This window comes from Misgurnus anguillicaudatus, chromosome 18 (assembly GCF_027580225.2).
Source record: "Misgurnus anguillicaudatus chromosome 18, ASM2758022v2, whole genome shotgun sequence".
NCBI classification, from domain to species: Eukaryota; Metazoa; Chordata; class Actinopteri; order Cypriniformes; family Cobitidae; genus Misgurnus; species Misgurnus anguillicaudatus.
Genome location: NC_073354.2, coordinates 36,150,184 through 36,171,934, shown reverse-complemented (window position 1 = coordinate 36,171,934; position 21,751 = coordinate 36,150,184). Strand labels below are relative to the sequence as shown.

Sequence of the window (21,751 nt, the reverse complement as noted above, 5' to 3'; positions counted from 1 at the left end):
CAACAGCCTCCATCACATTATCTCCAAGGACCGCCTTTCTGAAAACAAATGTGAAACATAGAGAGAAGACACAAGAGGGCAGCACAGAAATCAAACAAATGACTGAAGGTCATAACATCCCCTTTAAAGTCATTAAAACACATAGAATAACACAATGACACGTAACAATTGGTCTATGCAAGAATTTGAACATTAATACCATCATTTATACTATAATGTTACTATACATAATGTCTTCTTGCACAGACCAAAAATGTTTATTTTCTTAAAACATGTATACCGTTAAGAGCCGCGGAATTGTATTTTATGTTTGAACTTTATATCGCTTTAACGTCATTTTAGTAAGTGTGTCTGAACCCACACAATAAGATATTAAAATTTAAACCAGAACCTACTGTATGCAAACATCATGTAGATAACGATAGCTGTTGGTTAGATAACTAATTTGAAAGTTTTGGTTTCTTAACTTATACCTTGACGCAATCACGAGTGTCTTGATTCTGAGGTGATAATGGGTGACATTGAGTTTCGTTTCTCATGAACAGGTAATTCCACTTTGACTGTAAGCGTAGGCTAATTCACAATTTAAGATGTGGTTTACTGTGTTTGTCGTTTGGATCATTTGTGTTGTGGATGGTAAGGTGCTTTTAAACTTCTTTAAATATTTAAGTGTTACAATATTCTGTCACTTTAGCTTAAATGAGATGAGGATGCAGAAGTATATTTAAAGATAAAGCCTATCTAGGATAGACCGTCTGATTAACTTTATTTTTTTCTCTAATTTAAAGGGAAAAGTATTAACGAGTGTCGTCTGGTTCTTCACGCGCTGACCACTGCCGTGTGTCAGCTGTATCTGGCGCTGTTACACCTGCGCCGCGCCACGCAACACTTCGCCAAATCTGTGTGGTATTTTTTCATTGGTAAATGGCATGTGTATTGTAACAACGAAGAGCGCAGGATGCGATGTACTTGTGACACTAAGTGCGGTGTTCATTTGCTTGAGAGTTTGTGTTTATTTTGTGAATATCTCACGCACTCGCTGGCAGTGCTTTCGTCAATCTGGGTCGGTTTACGTCACGTCCAACAGGGAGCGCTGTTTCTCCTGATGTCCACGATGCGCTGCTTGCAACAGTGGGTGCTGGCCTATCTTTTAAAAGAGGAGTTGGAGGAATGGCAGAATAAACAGAAGATCCAGAATCATGAAATACAGAAAGAAGTAGAACAGGTGGAGGGATTTCTGTCTGAATACTGTCAGGATGCAATCACCTCACTAAAACCACCGAAGAGAAAATATCCCAGATAATACGGTACCAAACAACCACATACGGTAAAAAAATTTCTCTGGACAAAAATATGTTTAAATATAAGCTAAATAAATTTTTTTAGAATGTTAAGCCTAATTTACTAAATTATTAAATTTATATTTAATTTTAACCTTCAACATATGTTTCAAAATGTATTTCAAGGGCAAGGAAATACATTTATAATTTTACAATCCATATGCAAGGAATTCTTGGCTCAAATATATGTTAAAGTTAATTTTATAAGTACATTTTGAATTTGAAATAATATTTAATTATTACCTATTCAACCCTGTTATTTTTTAAAGTTTTGTAACTGTTTTGTAAACGTAAAGTTTTTCTAATATATTTAAACAAAAAAATGCATTGGTGAAAAATATATTACAAATATATTTTAGCGAAAATATTTTAGCCATTTTATGTATATTTTAAAATATATTTAAAAATATTTTTTCCAAAGAAATGTATTTGTTGCTGTTTGGGACACTTTTTACAGAAAATATTTTATTATGGCCTGTAACATCTTGTGAACCATGACAATGAGTAGCAAATATATATAAATATAAATATTTAAAGTATAAGTATTTTTTAAAAAGTGGGGAAAATAACTTTGGACACCAAATTGCAGTGATTTGCTCCAATATTTGTTATACAGCCTCTTTCATCCTTGTGTTCCTATTTCTTACTATGCACACTTAAACACAATACGTGACCCTGCCTATCCTATGAAAACCCTGCTAAAGTCATTTTTTTATGATTTACTATTTATCTATAAAATCATCCTATATAATGTAAAGAACATTCTGTGAAAATATTATATTGATATATTTAATAGCCTACTGACTAAGTAAGATCATGTCAAAATTTTAAACAATGTGAAATCAATGATTAAGATCTAGATTATTAGACTTTAACCTGAACAGGGTTGCACATATATACATTAGTCACTTCTTTGGACCACACAAAATTAATTTTTGGCGTTTAAGCATATGTATGTGTTCATAACATTTAAAAAAAATAGCATTTTTGTTAAATCAACATTTATTTTTTATGTTACTTTAACTTAAAAATGAAGTTCAACTTGTTTTTATAAGTTATGTCAATGTATCACAGGTAAAAACTTAAAATAGTAGGTTGAATTGACTTGCAAAACCAAGTTGTTTTAACTTTACATTGTATACTTATATTCAATCTTTTTAAGATGACTTTCTTCAGATTTTATATTACTACTTGGAAAAAAACAATGAAGAAACATATATCAATAATCAATATTTTTATTGCATTTATAGTATACAAAAATACTTCTATCTTCATTATTATAGTCATTTGCATATCAACATTGCAAAAACATGCTAACTGCATGTTAAATATTCATTTTTGAATTTTAAAAATTAAATTTTTATGGTTGGTTTTGACATGGTGTTTGATTTTTGCTGAGAATCTAAGATGTCAATATTGTTATCTATGTAATCTTTACATGTCCTATACAATCATATCAGTTGTACTAGTAATGATAGTTTAATAAATGATATCATACAGCGGCTCCTGTAGGTTTCTTTGTGTGACTCTAGGAAACACAAACCCTCAGTAAGACATGAGGGCTGCACATATAATATAGACACATTTGTTATAAAAATCAATTTAGGATGACTCAATCAGAAGTGGATGGCACCAAAAACAGTACAGGTGTTGTAGTATGATCACTTAAACCACGTTCAGAGGCGAATGGACAATAGATGAATCCTAATACTGGGTGTAAACAGGGCTGTAGAGGAACGAGTGCCTGTCATCCCATTCTTTTCATCACAGTCTGGCATCTAAACGGATCTGAGGGCTCAATACATCATCTGTTATGATGACAATGTATAAAACATTTAGATTATATTAAGATAGGAGATTATATTTAATTCTGTTACCAACACCAGACAATATTTCTAACACACTGCTTAATGTAATTTGCTCAGTAATAAAACAATATATTTACTTAGTAAGGTCCATATTCTCCTCACTGCCGCTGTATTCACTGTGAACTCATTCTGGTCTTCACTAAGAGAGACAGAAAGGTGCATTACTTGCATTAATCACAACACACCTAAAAGTAGCACAGTAGCAAAACAGACTTAAAGAAAAAGTTCACCTAAAATAAAAATTACCCCATGATTTGCTTGCTCACTCTCATGTATAGATTATTATTTTCAGACGAACATAATCGGAGATATATTAGAAAATATCCTGACTTAAATAATTAGCTTCAGGGGCCTCATTTATAAAGCGTGCGTACGCACAGATTAGACCGTGTATACGCTCAAATCCACTCCAACGTTCAGATTAATAAAATACGTCTTTGATGTGGAAAGGTACTTACCTCCAAGACTTGAGGTACGCACGTTTCCTTGAGGCAATATTGCAGTATTGCAGGTAAGCATATCTGGAACTTTTAGAGCGCCAACCGTTTCCATGTCGTCATCTGTATAAGAGCTTATATGGGGCCCAAAAAATCAAGCCTGACCCTACCGAAGCCAGTGTACGGTGTGTCCGAGTCCAGCCCGGTCGGACACATTAACTGTAATCATGAGTCGAGCCCAAATTAAACCCGACAATGTTTTAATAATGCGCAGTGATGTTCTCAACTACAATTCAGAGTTGTTTGAACTACAGAAATCTTTTCAGAATTATCTACTAATTAAAATCTAATTATCTACTAATCTTTTCAGAATTATTATTAACTAATGCAACAAGGACGAAGCAAGTAAACTGTGTTGTTTGTTTATTTAGAATGCACTGTAAAAAAATGTCTGTAGAAATTACAGTATTACTGGGTATTACTGGCAACTAGCTGCCAGTAACTTACTGTAGATTTTACATTTATGTTATTTACTGGCAACAATTTGTTCAATGTTAAATGAACATGAAACATTTTCAGTCTTTATCTTCAGTCTTTATAAATGTGTCCATAGGTTCAGGAAACGATTTTCTAGTTCGTCATCTTTAAAATATATATATATATATATATATATATATATATATATATATATATATATATATATATATATATATATATATATATATATATATATATATATATATATATATAGTCCTAATATATCCATAAAAAAAACGAAACCGGAAGTAAAGTTCTTCTGGTTTCTTTTTTTATGGTCTGCCTAGTTGCTTGAACAAATGCCTCATCGAAAAAAACAAATGTTTTGGTTTCCTAGGTAGTCTATGTGTTGTTTTTTGCTTGTTATATAGATAAACTACGTTTAAAGAACTTTGTTGTTATTTATTCTTAACAGAGTTTACCGGAAGTTATGTGCGGACCACGAAACCCTCTTGTTTATGTTGTTACTGAAGAAACCGTCTATATAGCAAAATTGTTTCGCGACATGTGTTTTATTAAATGAAAGTAAAAACGAATTCAATGATTAAAAGGACATGAAAAAAACTAAATTTTAAAGCCTCGATGTAGCCTACAATAAGGGACATGCGACCTTTAAGAGTGATGGGTATTTCAAAAATTAATATAAATAATTCCCATGCATTGATTTTAATGTTAAACATCTGTGAATCCAAATGAATCCATATGGAACAATATCAAGATCATTTCTGATTTATAAACCGCATATTACGTTTTTTTTGTGCGTACGTTCCTTTTCTCTGAATCACACGTATGATCATTTCAGAAATGGTCTTAGATGAAATGAAGGATAGTTCCTACATTGCACTTTTATAAATGATGCCACAGGAATAGCAGTCAGGAAATAATAATCTAAAACGGGGATTTTTTTCAGCGTGAATGTGCTTTGGTCGTTACATGAAGCTAGTCATTTTATAAGTTTTAAATATAGATATTTTTCTTACAAAATCGATTCCTTTTAAAAGGCCTTTATTAACCCCCTACATGTGAGAGCTGCTTACACTTTGGTTTTGGTCACCGCAGCCATCCTAAGCAAAGCTGAGAGAACGTTCTTCTGCACATCAGATGATAAACATTCATGAGACTGAACTTCACCTGAGAGAAAGATTGCAGAAAAGACTGAACAGTTCTTATATTTATGGACAAGCAATAATCTCTTAGATAATCATTAAGGTTATTTCACAGATATGGACAGACGAGTTTTAAGTCATGGATTCTCTGATGACTCTCACCTGATATCAGGAGCTTTGTAATAAAACTGCGCACACTAGGTAAGAAGTTTTTCTCCCTGAACGTCTGTAAGCTTTCATCACACAGGTACCTGAACACCACCTGATCACACATATTTACACACACATGAATGGATCAGATTTACAAGTATTAGTCTTAGCTTATGTATGAGTTGTAGATCTGAGATAAGGTCTAGTTTAATTTATTTGCAAATGCATTTTATGTGCAGATGCTGTCAATCTGAGAATAAGATCACCTGGTAACTTTCTATGAAAGGCTGCAGCATTGCTCTGAGGAAGGCGATAGTTTCCCGGCCTTCCTCTGTCACGTACACCTCTTCATCAGAGCGGCCAATGACACCAGCCTGCTGTAATAAAGAACAGCCTTCCTCGAAATCCTAAAAGAGAAACGGATGTTTAGATGGATGCTTGGGTTTTTAAGCAGCTTTCTTTCAACAGTCTGGCTCACCTGAATGGTTTGACCAGGAACAAAGACGAACTCATTGGAAAAGAGCTCCAACAGAAAGATAAAATGATGAAAAATATTGTCTGTAATAGAAAGCGCAGAATACATTTTTGTAAAAATAGCTAATCTCATTAAGGTATAAGTTAAACACAGGTTATCTTAAAAAAAAAAACATTTGGTAAACCTGTCCTATTTCCAGCCTTTGTCATAGCAATAGCCACCATAGCAGGTCTTGTGAATACATGTACAGCTTGATTCCTGTAGGAGGCGCACATGAGCACAGCAGCAGCACGTCTAAGCACACCATCCTCTTGACTAACAGGTTTTGGACCCGCCTCCTCCACTAAAGAGACACGCCCACTCTTACAGTGAGCTACTGAGTAGTGCAGGGTCAGGCTTGATGACATCACCTCAGAATCTGAAACATGCTCTTTTAAACAGACAGACAAAATATGCTTTTAAACACAGATATATGAGAAAAAGATGCTTTTTCTTGATGAGCAAAACGACCCAAGAAAATAAGTCTATAGTTTTAGACCAAATATATCAAATTTTAGTGATTTTGTGCATAAAACAAGCAAAAAAATCCGCTAATGGGGACATTTTTCTTGAATTTTTCTTGAATTTAGTGTTTAAGAAAAAATTTCAAGATTTTTGGTCTAAAAACTAAACTTATTTTCTTAGGTCGTTTTGCTAATCAAGAAAAAGCATCTTAATTTAAGAATTTTTAGATATTTACTGAAAACAAGACCAAAATAATAAGATATTTCTTCTTGAAAGTCATTTTTTGCATTGTAGTTTTAGTTCGTGCTCATACTGGGCCAGTTGAGATGAGCTCCAAACTTCACAGCTAGTTTCCTTAACCAGAGTGTTGTGTGGGTCAGCAGGTCCAGATCAATGCCCTCCTGTGGGTTCTGGAGGAGAACCACAGCCATCAGGTTCCACGGGCTCAGTACCGCATTTCTCTCCTGCAGACGAACCATCATGTGGGCTACACCAGACACAAACTCTTGTGTCGTCTTATTCGGTGTAATGGGCAGATCTCTATTAATGAAAGAAACGTTTTATAATATGAACAGCAAGGTTCTATTTAATTCATATTTATACACATTAAGGTATACATTCAAGGTTAAATCAGTATATTGCATGCATTTATGCAGCATGTTGCGCTACAGTTCAATAACTTTCATTATGAAAGACAAACTTTAAAGCTCCAACTATTTCACATTTCCAAATAGTTAAGTCCTCTACCTTGGTATTAGATTGTAGTGCATGCGGTTTATTTTGCCTTTCGCCAGATCTCTTACAGACACAGGGTTGCCAAAGCACACATGCATGCAGCCATAATCTTCCTTTAGCACAGTCCTAGCCTTTAGCAAACCCTGCAGATTCACAAAAAGCAAGATTACTTTGTAATAATAATTTTAATGTCATGTAAAACATTTTGGCTGTCTCTCTTGGCTGAGGTTGGTTCTGTACCCCTGTTGTCTCTTTCGGTTTAGGGACACCCAGGAGCTCGTGCACAAGGAGAGACTCCTCCAGCACGCGGTCGTAACTGATGCTTATAGGGACCAGACTGATATCAAACACTTCTCCTTTAAAAAACGGCTCTAACACCATGTGCATCATTCCTGTGAAGAACCAATAAGAACTGGGTATCTCAATCAAATTAAAAATTCAATTCAGATTCAATTATTTCCTAAAATGAATAATATATTTATATTTCATTTTGTTTAAGTTAAAGACAGCTCTGGCTTACCTAGTTTTGGAGTAAGTGATTTTAATGTTCTACTACGTAATCCTTCAACATAAAACTCCACCGGCGCAAATCCTGTCTGCAAAAAAATTTGTATGAATATCAAACAAATAAAAGCACACCAAAGAAATTGTGATAATCAAATGTGCAGTAAATTCCCACCCGGACAATAGTTCTGACATACTCGGACAGCACCGCCCAATACAGCTTGTCTGAGCCAATGGCACGACGAATAAAAAACGCTCCCGCCCGCCGAAAGATCTCACCAAGCAGCTTCATCCCCATCAGGGCTATAAGAAAAAAATCACACATTTGGAAAAAGCTCTAGTTCTGGTAGTCTGTACTCTCAGCAAATCCATTGCATGGTTGTAAGTTTTATTATAAAACTATATAATGTTTATGGAATAATTAAGATATTGTCATAAACATGCTTTAAATTGCTTATTCAGGCGCCCAAAACCCCTCTTGTTCCTGGCTCCACCCACTTGTGATGTCATGGTGCATGATGGCTGGTGCTTAATCTAAGCTTATCTCAATACCAAGAGGAGGTGATCTTCATCTGATGTGAGTGTGCATCATCTTAAAATGTGTCAAATGCATTTTATATTCACAGACAATATGACCCTACAGTTACAACAAAAAAGTGCAGATACTTGCGAATGCCTGCTGCAATGACGGGAACAGAAAGGTCGTAGGTGAACATGATGTAAGAGATAACAAGGAAGTCCATGTAGCTCCTGTGATTGGGCAACAGGATAACGGGATACTCTTGAATGACCTGCTGGAGCTGGAGGAGTGGGGAGGGGTTAGTTTACCCAAAAATGAAAATGGGTTAATTTTATTGATCATTATTTATGCCATGTCATTCTAATAATAACTTAAATTTGTAAATTTTTTACACAAAAAATGGAGAGATCTTTTTCACCCACTAACCAATTTGGCTACTAAATTATTAAAGCCACAATATGTAAGATTTTTAAAAATAAAATATCCAAAAACCACTTGTGATATATTTTATACAGTTGTGTGCTTGCATTATCCCAAAAGTTTTAATAATGTCTCGTCCCTTGTAGAGGTCTTCATGAAGTCTACTAAGATCCGAAAAACTCGAAGTCTGACCCTAAATATATAATATTAGCAGCATCGGGTCTCGGGTCATAAAAAATGAATGTATTTTTGCCGAACGGACTCGAGAGGCCCCGAACTATCTCACGGTAGTCCTTTTCCAACGCCTCCTTTGTTTGACAAAAGCGCTTGTGACATTGTGTGATTTTTTTATCTTTCTGTCATCGTCAGATAACAAATGAAAATAAATATAGCAGCAGGCCAAATTTGATGCGAGGCCACCAGGTTTTTTTTGTCTGACTGGTGCATGCGAGTCTGCAGACTGCACACGTTGGTGCCATTTACATTCGGGTCCAGTCGTGTCAGGTCGGACTTAGGTCTAATTTTCTCCGGTTTGTCTCGGGTCGGGTCTTTCTTTCTTTTAAAAATATGTATGTAGTCGAGTTCGGGTAAAAAATGATTTGGGTCATTTAGGGTCGGGTACATTTCTTTGGACCAGATACAACCTCTAGTCCCTTTTAATTGTCGCCATTTTAGTGACCTAATATCCACGCTTTCCAGTTGTAAAAACTATAGCAGGACCAACTGCGGAAGTGGCGGTTATACAGCATCTAACATGCCGCTGTTGTGCCTTGCAGCTAATTCATTACAATGACATAAAATTATGTGATCAAATGCACAAGTAATAAAACATTTATTACCTCATCCATATACATGATTAGCAATTTCCATACATCTCTGAATCATGAAAACATCATTCCTCTCTCCTTTATAACATGAAGGCTTCGCCTTTGTTATTGTTTTGAAAGGACGACCTCTAGTGGTGAAAACCTACATATTGTGCCTTTAAATGATCAGTCATTCATGTTCATAGCAGAAAAAAATAATGTATTTATTTATATGCTTGCTTTAGATTTTCCTCTTTTGCACCCTGTCTCTATGAGTTTGACATGAAGGTGTACTTAAAAAAATATTTTTAAAAATAGGAGTTATAAACAAGATTCAAAATATTGCAACACTTACCAGTGTGAGACCTTCCTCATTCACGTGTATAGATCGAAACACACTCTTAAACACTTTGTTCATTATGAAGCCCAGTAGACGAATGGAACCCATTTGCAGGTTCTGTGCCATCTTATCGAGTATCACAGACGCCTCTTCTAGAAGCACATCATGCGGTTCATTGCTCTCAACTGAGATCTGTATGTGAGCAAGAAAGAGTGAACAAAACTAATATATTGTATTAGTATGATTTCATCCATAATTGTATTGCTCAGAGGATGCTCTTTCATAGCTCAGGAGGTATGTGGGAGAAATATAAATTGATCATTGCTGAAATTAAGTGTACAGAGATTTAAAGGTGCAGTGTGTAGATTTTAGCAGCATCTAGTGGTGAGAGTGTAAATTGCAACAAATGGCTCAGTCCACTGCTCACCCCTCCCTTTCGAAACGCATAAAGAAGCTACGGCAGACACCACAGGACAAACATGCCATCGTTTGAGACAACGTAGTGACAAGAATCACTCTGTAGAGCAGTTTGTCTGTTTAGGGCTATTGTGGAAACATGGCGATGCAAAATGGTGACTTCCATGGAAGGGGACCCGCTGTTTATGTAGATGAAAAATGGCTTATTCTGAGGTAATAAAAACCATACAGTTCATTATGTAAGGTCTTTATTTACCACTGATAATACAATTAACTACATTATATTGCATTTTTGTCACGAGATCTTGACAATAGAGATTTGATTTTTATTTATTCACTCTCTCACCTCCTGTATGATGTAACTCAGGTACTGTGATTCTAGCACCATCCTTTTAAGAGCGCTGGCTGAAGTGGGTGGGGCAAAACGGTATGGTGGGGGGTTAAAGCTTCGAAGGGCGTGACATATATCACTACCCCGTCTCCTCTCCTCCAGAATATCAAAGTAGCTGTCAGCTTCTGTCCCAACTGCATCAGCAGCATCCTTACACACAACATATTTCCTCATAAATCAATGACATGTGTAGTATTTACTAAAGTAATAAATTGTAGTATACTGTAATACATTGCTAATTGTATTGTATTATAGTACTTTAGTATGCTATACTAACTATACTGTACCATAGTAAATTAATAAACTGCAATACTGTAGTATACCTTAATATCTACTTTAAGAAGTTTAAAAAACAAGAAGATAGTACCTAGTAATTGTACTATAGTAGGCCTACTACATTTTTATATTAATGTATTTTCATATTAGGATTGTTTATATTAATGTGTGTATTTTAAACTCTTCTGCTTGCTTGTACATACATAGTATGCTTTATCAATAAGTGAACTGTTTAAAAATCCCCTAAAAAACTGTTTTATTTCATTAAGCCTTAAGCATTTTAAAATGTCCCGCAAGACGTGACACATGCATGAATCACAGGCGTCCATCTGACGCATATTTACGACAGATAAATAACTGACAGTTAAACATAATTTTTATTTATGGAAACCTATTGGCGCCACATAAGAAATTTTTATGCTCTGGAAAATCATAATTATGAAAAAAAGTCAGTTTTATGAGAAAAAAGCAAACTTTTAAAGCCGAAATTATGAGATGAAAAGTCAAAATTATAAGACAAAAAGTCATAATTTTAAGATAAAACGTAGAGATTATGAAATAAAAGCTAACTTAATAAACTAACTAAAAGCTAAAGTAATAATTTTTATATAAAAAATTGAAATTATGACTTTTAAATTCATATGAATGATATGAAAAGTCGAAATTATGAGATAAAAAGTCAAAGTTATAAGATAAAAAGTCATATAAGATAAAACATCGAAATTATGAGATAAAAAGGCAAAATTTTAAAGTCATAATTATGATATGAAAAGTCAAAATTATGAGATGAAAAGTCGAAATTATGAGATGAAAAGTTGAAATTATTGTGAGATGAAAAATCGAAATTATGAGATAAACAGTCAAAGTTATAAGATAAAATCATATAAGATAAAACATCGAAATTATGAGATAAAAAGTCAAACTTTTAAAGTCATAATTGTGATATAAAAAGTCAAAATTATGAGATGAAAAGTCGAAACTATGAGATGAAAATAAAGTCGAAATTATGAGATGAAATTAAAGTCGAAATTATGAGATGAAAAGTCAAAATTATAAGATAAAACATTAAAATTATGAGATAAAAAAGACAAATTTTTAAAGTCATAATTGTGATATAAAAAGTCAAAATAAGAAGACGAAAAGTCAAAATTATGAGATGAAAAGTCGAAATTATAAGATGATAAATAGAAATTATGAGATAAAAGTTATATTTCGAAATATCAACCTTTTTATTTTGTCTTTTAAAGTCATAATTTTGACTTATATCTCATAATTATGATTTACCAGAGCATGATTTTTTGTGCTTATTTGGCGGAAATTGCCTTCCATATTTATTTCACTAATACATAGATTTCAAATAAAAACACAGCACAGAAATGCAAACCTAAACGTAAAACCTAATTGCAAACCTTCTCTTTTGGGTTTCAGTGTTGTTCAATGTTTTTTTAAATAATAAAACAAAAATATTTTCAGTGTTTATATCTGTAAAACGACAAACGTTACGTTACAATTCTAAAGTTGTCTACACTGCATATGCGCGTTGTAAACAAGTTTTGTGCGACGCCAAAACATAACAGTACGCGTAAAGCAAATAAACCCAGAGAGTTCATACCGCTCGCTCCATGTCCGATACAGGTGTTCTTCCCCTTCTATTCTGATGTCTGATCACTTCTGAACTGATGTCTCATCATCCAACTGAACCTCGAACCGACACACATTCAATCCGCCGCGCACGAGCCAATGAGCGCGCGCACCGCAGGAACTCCTCCCGTCTGGCGACCTGTTACCCCCTGCAATCTCCAAAGATTGTCTGTCAAAGTTTATTACAGCTTTGATAAAAACAAATCACATGTAGATATAAAGCGGTTACACTTTACAGGTTACATTTGTTAACATTAATGACCCATTTTAGTTACCACACTGCTAAAAAACAATAGACACCATCACAGAAATTCTATTGGTTTTATTGGGATTTTATTGGTTCTAATGGAATATGGCCCAAAACACACTACAGTGTAATGGTCTTTGTTGGTCTCTAATGGTATGTATTGGTTCTATTGGTTCTATGTATTGGTTGTAATGGAATATAGCCCAAAACACACTACAGTGTAGTGGTTTAATGGTAAAAGTTCCTATTGGTATTTTAATGGAAAATTTTCTGTAATGGTTTTATTGTTTTTTTCAGCAGCGTATAAACTAATAGTTAACAAGTATGCATCTTTTAGTAATCTAAGTTCATGTTAATTTCAACATTTAATATTTTTTTACATAATCAACATATACTGTACTTTAAGAAACAAAAGTTTTACTTTTTAAAACCAAAAGTTTAGTACGTTGACTACAGTAGTTGCTCAATGAACTAACACTTATGAACATAACAAAATTTAACAAAGATTAATGTTTATTGTGATTTATGCTAGCTATTGCATTGGCTATTTTTTAATGAATTAACATTATTTTAAAGTATTACTGAAAAACATTTAAAAGATCAGCATTTATTAAAATAAATTCAACTATATTTATTTTAACAGATTAGATCATATTTTAATTTATTTTGATAGGCATTAGTTGACTTAGCACCTGATAAACTTAATAACATCAATGGAAAACGAGATAAACGAGGCATTGAATCAAACTTAAGACATAAAACTTTATTGACCAGCAAAACATTTTCCTGACCTGAGCATCACATTTACTCATCTCATGATTGACTGCTTTAATTCTTCTCTTTCACTGAAAGAATAACACAAAACCCTCTGACTTTTTCTTCACAATAGATGTAAGCATATAAAAAAATTTGATCATATGAAGATAGTACATATAATAATATTTCCTCAGTAACTAAACAGTTTGAAAGATGTACATGAAGGTAGAAATACTACACCTATGAAATCCTCTGTATGACTGCTGAAGACCTCAAATTAATAGACAGAATTAGATTTGAGTGCTCCGAGTTGTTTAAGAGTACAAATCAAATCCAAGTAACTTTAGCACCCCTTTCAAATTATGCACAATATCATTTTTTTGCGAGATTCACTGAAATGTAACATCATTCATTTTGATTGTAACAAATGTAAGATTGTTCATTTTCTTTCAGTCTAACAGTTGATGACACTCATGATATGTTTAAGCATGTATTCAGATAATCTTTCTACACCATCAGTAATAAAGGTACAAACACTGTCATACACCCGTACGGTCCCGTGTACCTTCTGAAAAGGTCCTAATATGTACTGTACCATTTAGGTACAAAAGTATACCACACCAGTGACACATTTGTACCTTTTATATAACAAATGCTATAGATGTATCAAAATCACCTCATAAATATTCACTTTTTTTAACTCACTATATACAATATTCTACATATAACTAGTAAAATGCGAAGATATCTTTGAAATAAAGTGCAGCTATGCCCCACAGTTTTGATCTTTAACACGTTTGTTGTGTACAGTCTGCACATTTGTTTTTGTGTGCTATTCATTCAGTGGCGTCATCAGTGCTCTCTATCTGCCCGTCCACTAGGGGGAGCTGTTCTCTCCAGTAGGTGAATTGGCTGAAAGAGTCACTGCAGGGGAAATCGCAGGAACTTCTGCGCTTCAGGAGCGGAAAGACGTGATCCACCACTTCACCCAGACGCACGTACCTGCACGGGTACAGCACAACTGACGCTTTCGTTCATAAAACACACAAACAGACGGTCAGTAGCGTGTACGTACGATGAGATGTTGGTCTTGGCATGTTCCTGGATCAGTTCTCCTTTAGGATTAACGGTAAAAATTCTGTTTAAAGGAACGCCAACCTCCTTATAGGAAAACACATCCTAAAACACAAGACACAGGGATCAGGAGACACCCGCCGTGCAGGACTTTATACCACTTTATACCTTTATGTGGTTCACTTACCGTGTCTCTGTTCCCAAATGCAGCGTAAAATGGCTCAGTGTTTGGGTAAAACAGATTTTTAATATCTGTTAAACACGCCACTTTGAACTTCTCTGGCCTCTTTTCGATCACCTCCCTAAAACAGACATTGAGACAAAATAGATAAAGAGACATTGAGCGTTTGTGCACTTGTAAGAGATAAGCTTTTTTGACAATGTCCTCACACATACCTGTTAAACAGTTAAAGCCACAATATGTAAGATTTTCTATTTTCGTACGTATTGTGGCCAATTCGTATTAATTTCGTATGATCACATTTATACATTTCTGTACAATTAACTGTGGTTAGGGTTCTGTTACTGTTATTGTATGATAATCGTACGAATTAGCCAACTTGCTAAATATGTACAAATTCTCATGAGATCAGGTTGGATTTTCACTACTAGAGGTCACTATTTCACAATAACAAAGACAAAGCTTAAAGGATTAGTCAGTTTTCTTAAAAAAATCCAGATAATTTACTTACCACCATGTCGTCCAAAATGTTGATGTCTTTCTTTGTTCAGTCGAGAAGAAATTATGTTTTTTTGAGGAAAACATTCCAGGATTTTTCTCATTTTAATGAACTTGAATGGACCCCAACACTTAACAGTTTAATGCAGTTTAAAATTGCAGTTTCAACGGAGTTTCAAAGGACTATAAACGATCCCAAACAAGGCATTAGGGTCTTATCTAGCAAACGATTGTAATTTTCGACAAGAAAAATAAAATAAATTCTCGTCTATTTTCGGTCCTGTGAGGCGCCAGCGCGACCTCACATAATAGTTCATCACGTCAAGAGGTCACGGATGACGTATCCAAACTACGCCCCAGTTTTACAAGTGTGGAGAAAGAGGACCGTTCCGACGTTGTTGTATGTCGAATGATACGAATTAATGTTTTTATGTTAGTTTATTGTTTAAAATGGTCCGCAAATGTGAATTTCATATATGTAACACGTGAACTTTCCACGGCATTACGCAATTACGTGAGGTCGCGCTGACGTGTTACAGGACCCAGGCCCGGATTGGCCATAGGGAGAACCGGGAGGATTCCCGGTGGGCTGGTCTGTTTTTTTTGGCCACGAGGGCCGGTGTTGTCATGCCACCGGGATGACGCGTATTTGCGGGTGAGAGATGTCCCCGTCGCTTTATGCACAAGTTGATTGTGTCCCGACTCGAGTCCCGACCACTTATTGGAAGAATTCTTGCATTAGGGTTCATTGACATCTAAAACGCATGGGAAACACAGGACGTGCCGCTGTCTTCTGGTTTTCAAAGCGCTTACTTGAACAGTTTTGTTTCAGACGCGTCTATATTGAGTGCGCTTGCCGGCCGCGCGTCTATATTTAAAATAAACTTGAGCGCGTCTTTTGAGTGCGCTTGCCGGCCGCGCGTCTATATTTAAAATAAACTTGAGCGCGTCTTTTGAGTGCGCTTGACGGCCGCGCGTCTATATTTTAATTAAACTTGAGCGCGTCTTTTGAGTGCGCTTGCCGGCCGCGCGTCTATATTTAAAATAAACTTGAGCGCGTCTTTTGAGTGCGCTTGACGGCCGCGCGTCTATATTTTAATTAAACTTGAGCGCGTCTTTTGAGTGCGCTTGCCGGCCGCGCGTCTATATTTTAAATAAACTTGAGCGCGTCTTAATACAAATGGGCTGGCCTCTAAAAGGAAAATAATTTACAAAATGTATTTTTTATCCAAGTCATAGATGAATTCTCTATGAATAGTCATTATTCATCGTTTATTGCAAGAGGAACAAAAATCTATTTGATGCAAAACTCATTAGTTTATTTGAAACTTTTGTTTCAAAAGTATATCCACTTTTGTTTCAAAAGTAAATCCATGATGTTTTCTTTTTTTAACACAATAGGCCTATACGTTATTTAGCAATAGACATGATCTAAGTACTAAAAAAAGATACAGATTTTTTCCATTTGTTTCCAATGCATACTTGATAAATCTTGCTTGTGTATTGTATATCAGGGGTTTCCAAACGTTATCAACCCAACAGTTATCAACAGTTAATCTCAAGACTCAAAATTTTTTAGAAATAGAAATATAGAGGAAAACACAAACACATTTGTTTCCTTTAGTTTTTGAATAAGTTTACTTTAGTAATATTATGGTCTTATGGTAGGGCTGCATGATTATGGCAAAAATTATAATTGTTTACTGCATTTGCAGGGAATATGAAATTATATATTTGAAAAATACAGTGAATTGCAGAGAACAGTGCACTACTGCAGACTTATACTACTGAGGGTTTAAAGATATTATTTTAATAGTCAGTTGTGAACTAAAGTGGGCCGGTCTAAGGCATGAAACTCCAGGGCTGAAAATGAGTCCCACTCCGGCCCTGACAGGACCGGAAATAGATGAGAAATTGTGGTTTAAAATTTTATATTTTTCTTGTCAAAAATGACAATCATTTCGCTAAATTAGACCCTTATGCCTCATTTGGGATCGTTTAGAGGCCTTTGAAACTGCAATTTTGAACTGCATTAAAACTGTTAATTGTTGGGGTCCATTAAAGCCCATTAAAATGAGAAAAATCCTGGAATGTTTTCCTCAAAAAACATAATTTCTTCTTGACTGAACAAAGAAAGACATCAACATTTTGGATGACATGGTGGTGAGTAAATTATCTGGATTTTTTTTAAGACAATGGACTAATCCTTTAATGACGTTAAAGAGCACCTATTTCTTTGCTAAAAAACAATGGCCGCGTTTACATGCACCCTAATAATGCGATTATAATGGGATTTTGTCAATACTGCGATTATACTTTACCTCATGTAAACGCAATAATTCGAAAAAAATAATGCGATTAAGCTCAAAATCGCAGTAAGTATAGTCGCATTAAAAGAGGTGGCGTACGCCGTTTATAATCGCAGTATGCGTCCATGTAAACGCTTTAATCGCATTTATACCGCACTAATTAAGTGCACGTGTGTTTTAGTCACGCACCTTAAGCACAAATTCGTTTTAAACTTGACATTAGGAAGTTTTACATGAATTCTGCCAACACGACTCGCTCTCAGCAGTCTGCCTTCATTCAGAAACAGCTCAAATAACACGACAGCAGTGTATAAAAGCTTTAAGGGACATTATAACGATAATTATAACGATAAATATATTAGTGACCACATCATAATGATAATAACTTCATGCTAATTCGCTCAACAAGCGCGGCATTACCTAATATTGGATATTTCTTGTAATAAAAACTTTTTTGCAATTGTTTACATGTCACTGAATGTATGCTGTTGTTGCATTTACACAGCGGAAAACCAGCAGATGTCCTCAACTCGCTGCGTTTCGCGTAACTAAACAATGAATGTAGTAGGTTGTGTAATTGGCGTAGTCAGTGTGGTAGAAAAAATTCACAGCAACAACTGCATCAGCTCTGGATAGCCTACCTGAGGTAATTTTATGTTATAAACCTCAGCAATGAATGAGCTTTCTACTGCATTTTAAGTGCGCGTGCACTTCAAGTTCAAATAGATTTGATTGTCTGTCAATTGTTAATCGTTCATCATGTGCCAAAATCGCTATCGCTATAGTTGTTGTGTGAGCTCTGATATTATCTTTAATATAAAAGATTTTTAAAACTATATTTTTATATAATGTGAACGCCCTTTACAGGCACTTTCATATTTATATCTTCATCACGGCACCGGATAATGAATCTATAACAACGTGTTTGTCATTTAACGCAAGTAAATTAAAACAGTGGACCATATGTGAGTTCATCATTTGTGCTCTGCATTGGGCTATGTGTGAATAATCCGAAAATAAAAACTGCATGTAAACCAGAGTGAAGAGGTTAGCTCCAGTCATGTAAACATCTTACTGCGATTAAGACCTTACTCGCATTACTGGAAATAATCGCATTAATGGTGTGCATGTAAACGTGGTCAATGTTATTTCGTGTATTTGGTATAATACAATGTGTTCGCGTGATTTATGGTTAAAAAAACAGAGCTCTGTGTCCCAAATTTGCCAGCTAATCTGTATGTTGTAATTGGCCTGAATATCTATGACGTCAGCCGGAAATGTGACGCTCCTTAATATGTTTGAAAGATTCACTCACAATGCAATGCTAACAGGAGTTAACTTACAGGCTGAGGAATTATGATAATGTCGGTCTTGCCTACGTTACCAACAGTGTTGGGGGTAACGAGTTACAAAGTAACGGATTACAGTAACTACATTACTTTTTTGGGTAACGAAGTAAAGTAACGCATTACACTAATAATATTGGTAACTACACTACTTTACTAGACTATAGGAACGCGCTTTCCTGCGTTACCCAAGCAGTGTTTGCCTGGGTGTAAAGTTCTGTCTGTTTAAGTGGTGCGTGCATGCGTGTCCCTGTACGTGTGCCGTTGCCATAGAGATTGATTTGACGTTGCTGCTGGTGCAAAGGGGAGCGGGATATGAAGACGGATGGTTTCAGCCACTGGGGCGATATTCACATAACTTTCAGCGTATTGCTCGAAAGGACAAAAATATTCGTGTGAAATGTACACTATGCCCACACGACAAGTGTCTTTCAACTGCTGACAACGCGATGAGCAACCTGTCTGAGCATTTGTAAGCCCAGCATGGCAATACAAAACTTGTGGCGAAAGATCCTGCTTAACTTACCGGTCAGGGATCGAGAGGTCCGACCCGAAGACGGAATTAGGTAATGAACCTCAATCGAGTCAGAGCCAGAGCATAATTCTTTTAAAGAAATTATTTGAACGTAACCCGAACAGCAATGTCGCGTGCGCTCAATTTATAGAAAAAAGCCAGGAGTCAGGACCGCTGTTTTCTTCATAATCTTACTTCCAAATCTAATCCTATAAACTTTTCGGTGTTTGATGTATCGCTGTTACCGCCCTGCCAGACTGTCTTAAATAGAGAAATAAGTTAATTCCTTGATTTGCGTTGTTGATTCATTTATAAATAATTCCCCCAAGGGTTTAGTTTATGCGCAAAAAGCATTAAAATGAATAGAACGTGATGATTACGTCTTTCTTTGGTGAAAAAATTATAAAATAAATAAGCCTATATGAAATGTGTTTCCCTTAAATAATTAGCAAATTAACAAAACGAATTCAAAAGTAGCCTATATGAGTTTATTTATTGTGTGACGCGCTCCAAAACCGATGCAGCACAAAACACTTTTTACCTATTTAAAAAAGCACAATGTTTTGTTATTATTGCGAGTGTAACTTTACATAAATAAATTTACACATTACAGTTTTGAATGTTGTTTTACTTTTATTTGTATGACCATAATTTAAGGTAATTTAAGGTAATGCAAAATGCAAGCTCCTCACGCGTTTCATGCCATCACCTGCGTGGGTTTACACAGGGCAGCGAGAAAGAGACATTAAACTTTAAACATTTAACATTCTACTTGAGTTTTTTTGGACATCCCTTTGGAATCACTGCAATCATATCATCAATTTATAAGGTAATAATAAATATAAGCGCAGCGCTTATGAGTGTTCAAACACTGCCAGGGACGGATTGGTAATCTGTGCGTTCTGGAAAAGTCCAGAATGGCCGTTCAAATGAGGGCCGTCGCCCGGCCGTCGGCAAAAAAAGTCTATTAACACAATATGAACAGCCAACAGCAGGGCACTAATACGATCACTTATATGATGCTACGTGTAAAAAACGAGGAAGAATCGGCCTACTAGCTAGCTGTGATTGGTCCACAAATTCTTGGAATTCGCGAGCCTGAATTTGTGAGCCTGAGCATCCACAGCCTGGTCATGATGAGGGACTGTCAGAGTTAACTTCACATCAGCAAGAGTTAGTGCCAGTAGTAGCAGGACACGTGACATTATAATATCATATACACGATATAAAAATAAATAAAACTCGCGTGAAAATTAACGTAATGCGCAACTACTGTTAGAGAGAAACGTAGTGAGAGGTTTCCCGCGCGCGTGCGTGTGTTAGAGAGAGAGAGGCGCGGGCGCGATTGAACAGTAGAAACTTAAAAACAATACATACTCCGTCATTTTGTTCATATGGAACATCATTCATTTGTATACAGTCGAAATAAAACAAAACATTGTGCTTTTGTCAAAGTGTAAACTCTTGTCAAACTGTATTAACTACAACTGTCATCTAACCAAAATCACACACCAAAGCAAAAAATATGGGGTGGACATTCATCGTATTGCATTGGTTTACATTTCTTTCATTGACTTTATTGTATATGAGAGGTTGTAGTGAGCTCACATTTTCTGTTACAATGAAGACTATTGAATTAAATAGGAAAATATCAGGCATGCATTGCTACCACTCTAAACGTGCTAATATTTAAGAAAGAGGGATAAATAAATGACCAAATTTTAGTTTAAACAAAAAAAATCCTAGCTTACACTTTCTGTCTGTCTTCCATCAGAGTGCAGTTTTTCTTTGTCTTTCATATTTGTGTTTAGTATTGTGAAATTGGCAAAGACCTGGTGGTTGTTTGTGAAAGCTTTACAGACAAAATGTATAGGGCCTCGCCATTTTCATTATTTCAAAAACTTATTATACATCAAAGTGTAATATGACATTCACAAAATATTAAATAAACTTGTCTGATAGTCTGACAGTATTGTGTCATACTATCAGGACATCCTTGTGTCTGTTGTGCACGGCTAGGGGCGAATGGCCGGATGATGGGCCTATTTGGGAGAAAGTCCAGGGCTGTTTTTTAGCCCCAGTCCGTCCCTGAACACTGCTGTCCGCTCAGCTGTCAATCTGCCGACCCTCACAAAGTTTCACATTAAATGATAATATATTTGAACAAGCATGGTCCTGTGTTTATTTCTGTCAATGTTCTGCATGAAGATCTTTAAAGGTTTCTACTTACATCACGATTTGCGGTGCGGCCGGTCGCAGTCTTTATGTAAAACGGGTATGAAATAAATTGATGCTGATGTCGGATAATGGGTCAACTGTTATTTTAATCGCGCGGATGCGGGTTATCAAACAGGACTGT

General features: G+C 35.4%; 2 protein-coding genes across 5 annotated transcripts in view; both read right to left on the bottom strand.

Annotated features, from left to right (window-relative positions):
- Nucleotides 1-2,701: 2,701 nt before the first annotated feature.
- On the bottom strand, nt 2,702-12,486 carry LOC129429920 (dihydroxyacetone phosphate acyltransferase). 3 transcript variants are annotated; one of them, XM_073856392.1, is made up of 15 exons: nt 10,506-10,739; nt 9,758-9,934; nt 8,327-8,456; nt 7,832-7,959; nt 7,673-7,748; nt 7,393-7,544; nt 7,165-7,295; nt 6,731-6,957; nt 6,098-6,343; nt 5,917-5,996; nt 5,705-5,845; nt 5,451-5,550; nt 5,220-5,313; nt 3,286-3,347; nt 2,702-3,148 (listed from the first exon to the last, which is right to left on the bottom strand). In XM_073856392.1, the coding sequence occupies exons 1-15, from the start codon at nt 10,722-10,724 to the stop codon at nt 3,105-3,107; spliced, it is 2,007 nt and encodes a 668-aa protein (XP_073712493.1). In that variant the 5' UTR covers nt 10,725-10,739; the 3' UTR covers nt 2,702-3,104. The 3 variants fall into 3 exon arrangements, with proteins under 3 accessions (XP_073712493.1, XP_073712494.1, XP_073712495.1); XM_073856393.1 differs by lacking the exon at nt 10,506-10,739 and adding an exon at nt 12,439-12,486 and having other exon boundaries at nt 2,705-3,148; XM_073856394.1 differs by lacking the exon at nt 10,506-10,739 and having other exon boundaries at nt 2,706-3,148; nt 8,323-8,456; nt 9,758-10,218.
- Nucleotides 12,487-13,456: 970 nt separating this feature from the next.
- Nucleotides 13,457-21,751, bottom strand: part of lpin1b (lipin 1b) — a 39,244-nt gene continuing 30,949 nt past the window's right edge. For both annotated transcript variants that reach the window (XM_055186906.2, XM_073856391.1), the window contains exons 18-20: nt 14,732-14,846; nt 14,546-14,649; nt 13,457-14,472 (exon numbers count right to left, since the gene is read on the bottom strand). In XM_055186906.2, coding sequence (XP_055042881.2) covers nt 14,307-14,472; nt 14,546-14,649; nt 14,732-14,846 — 385 coding nt within the window. In that variant the 3' untranslated portion in view covers nt 13,457-14,306. The remainder of the gene's footprint in view (nt 14,473-14,545; nt 14,650-14,731; nt 14,847-21,751) is intronic.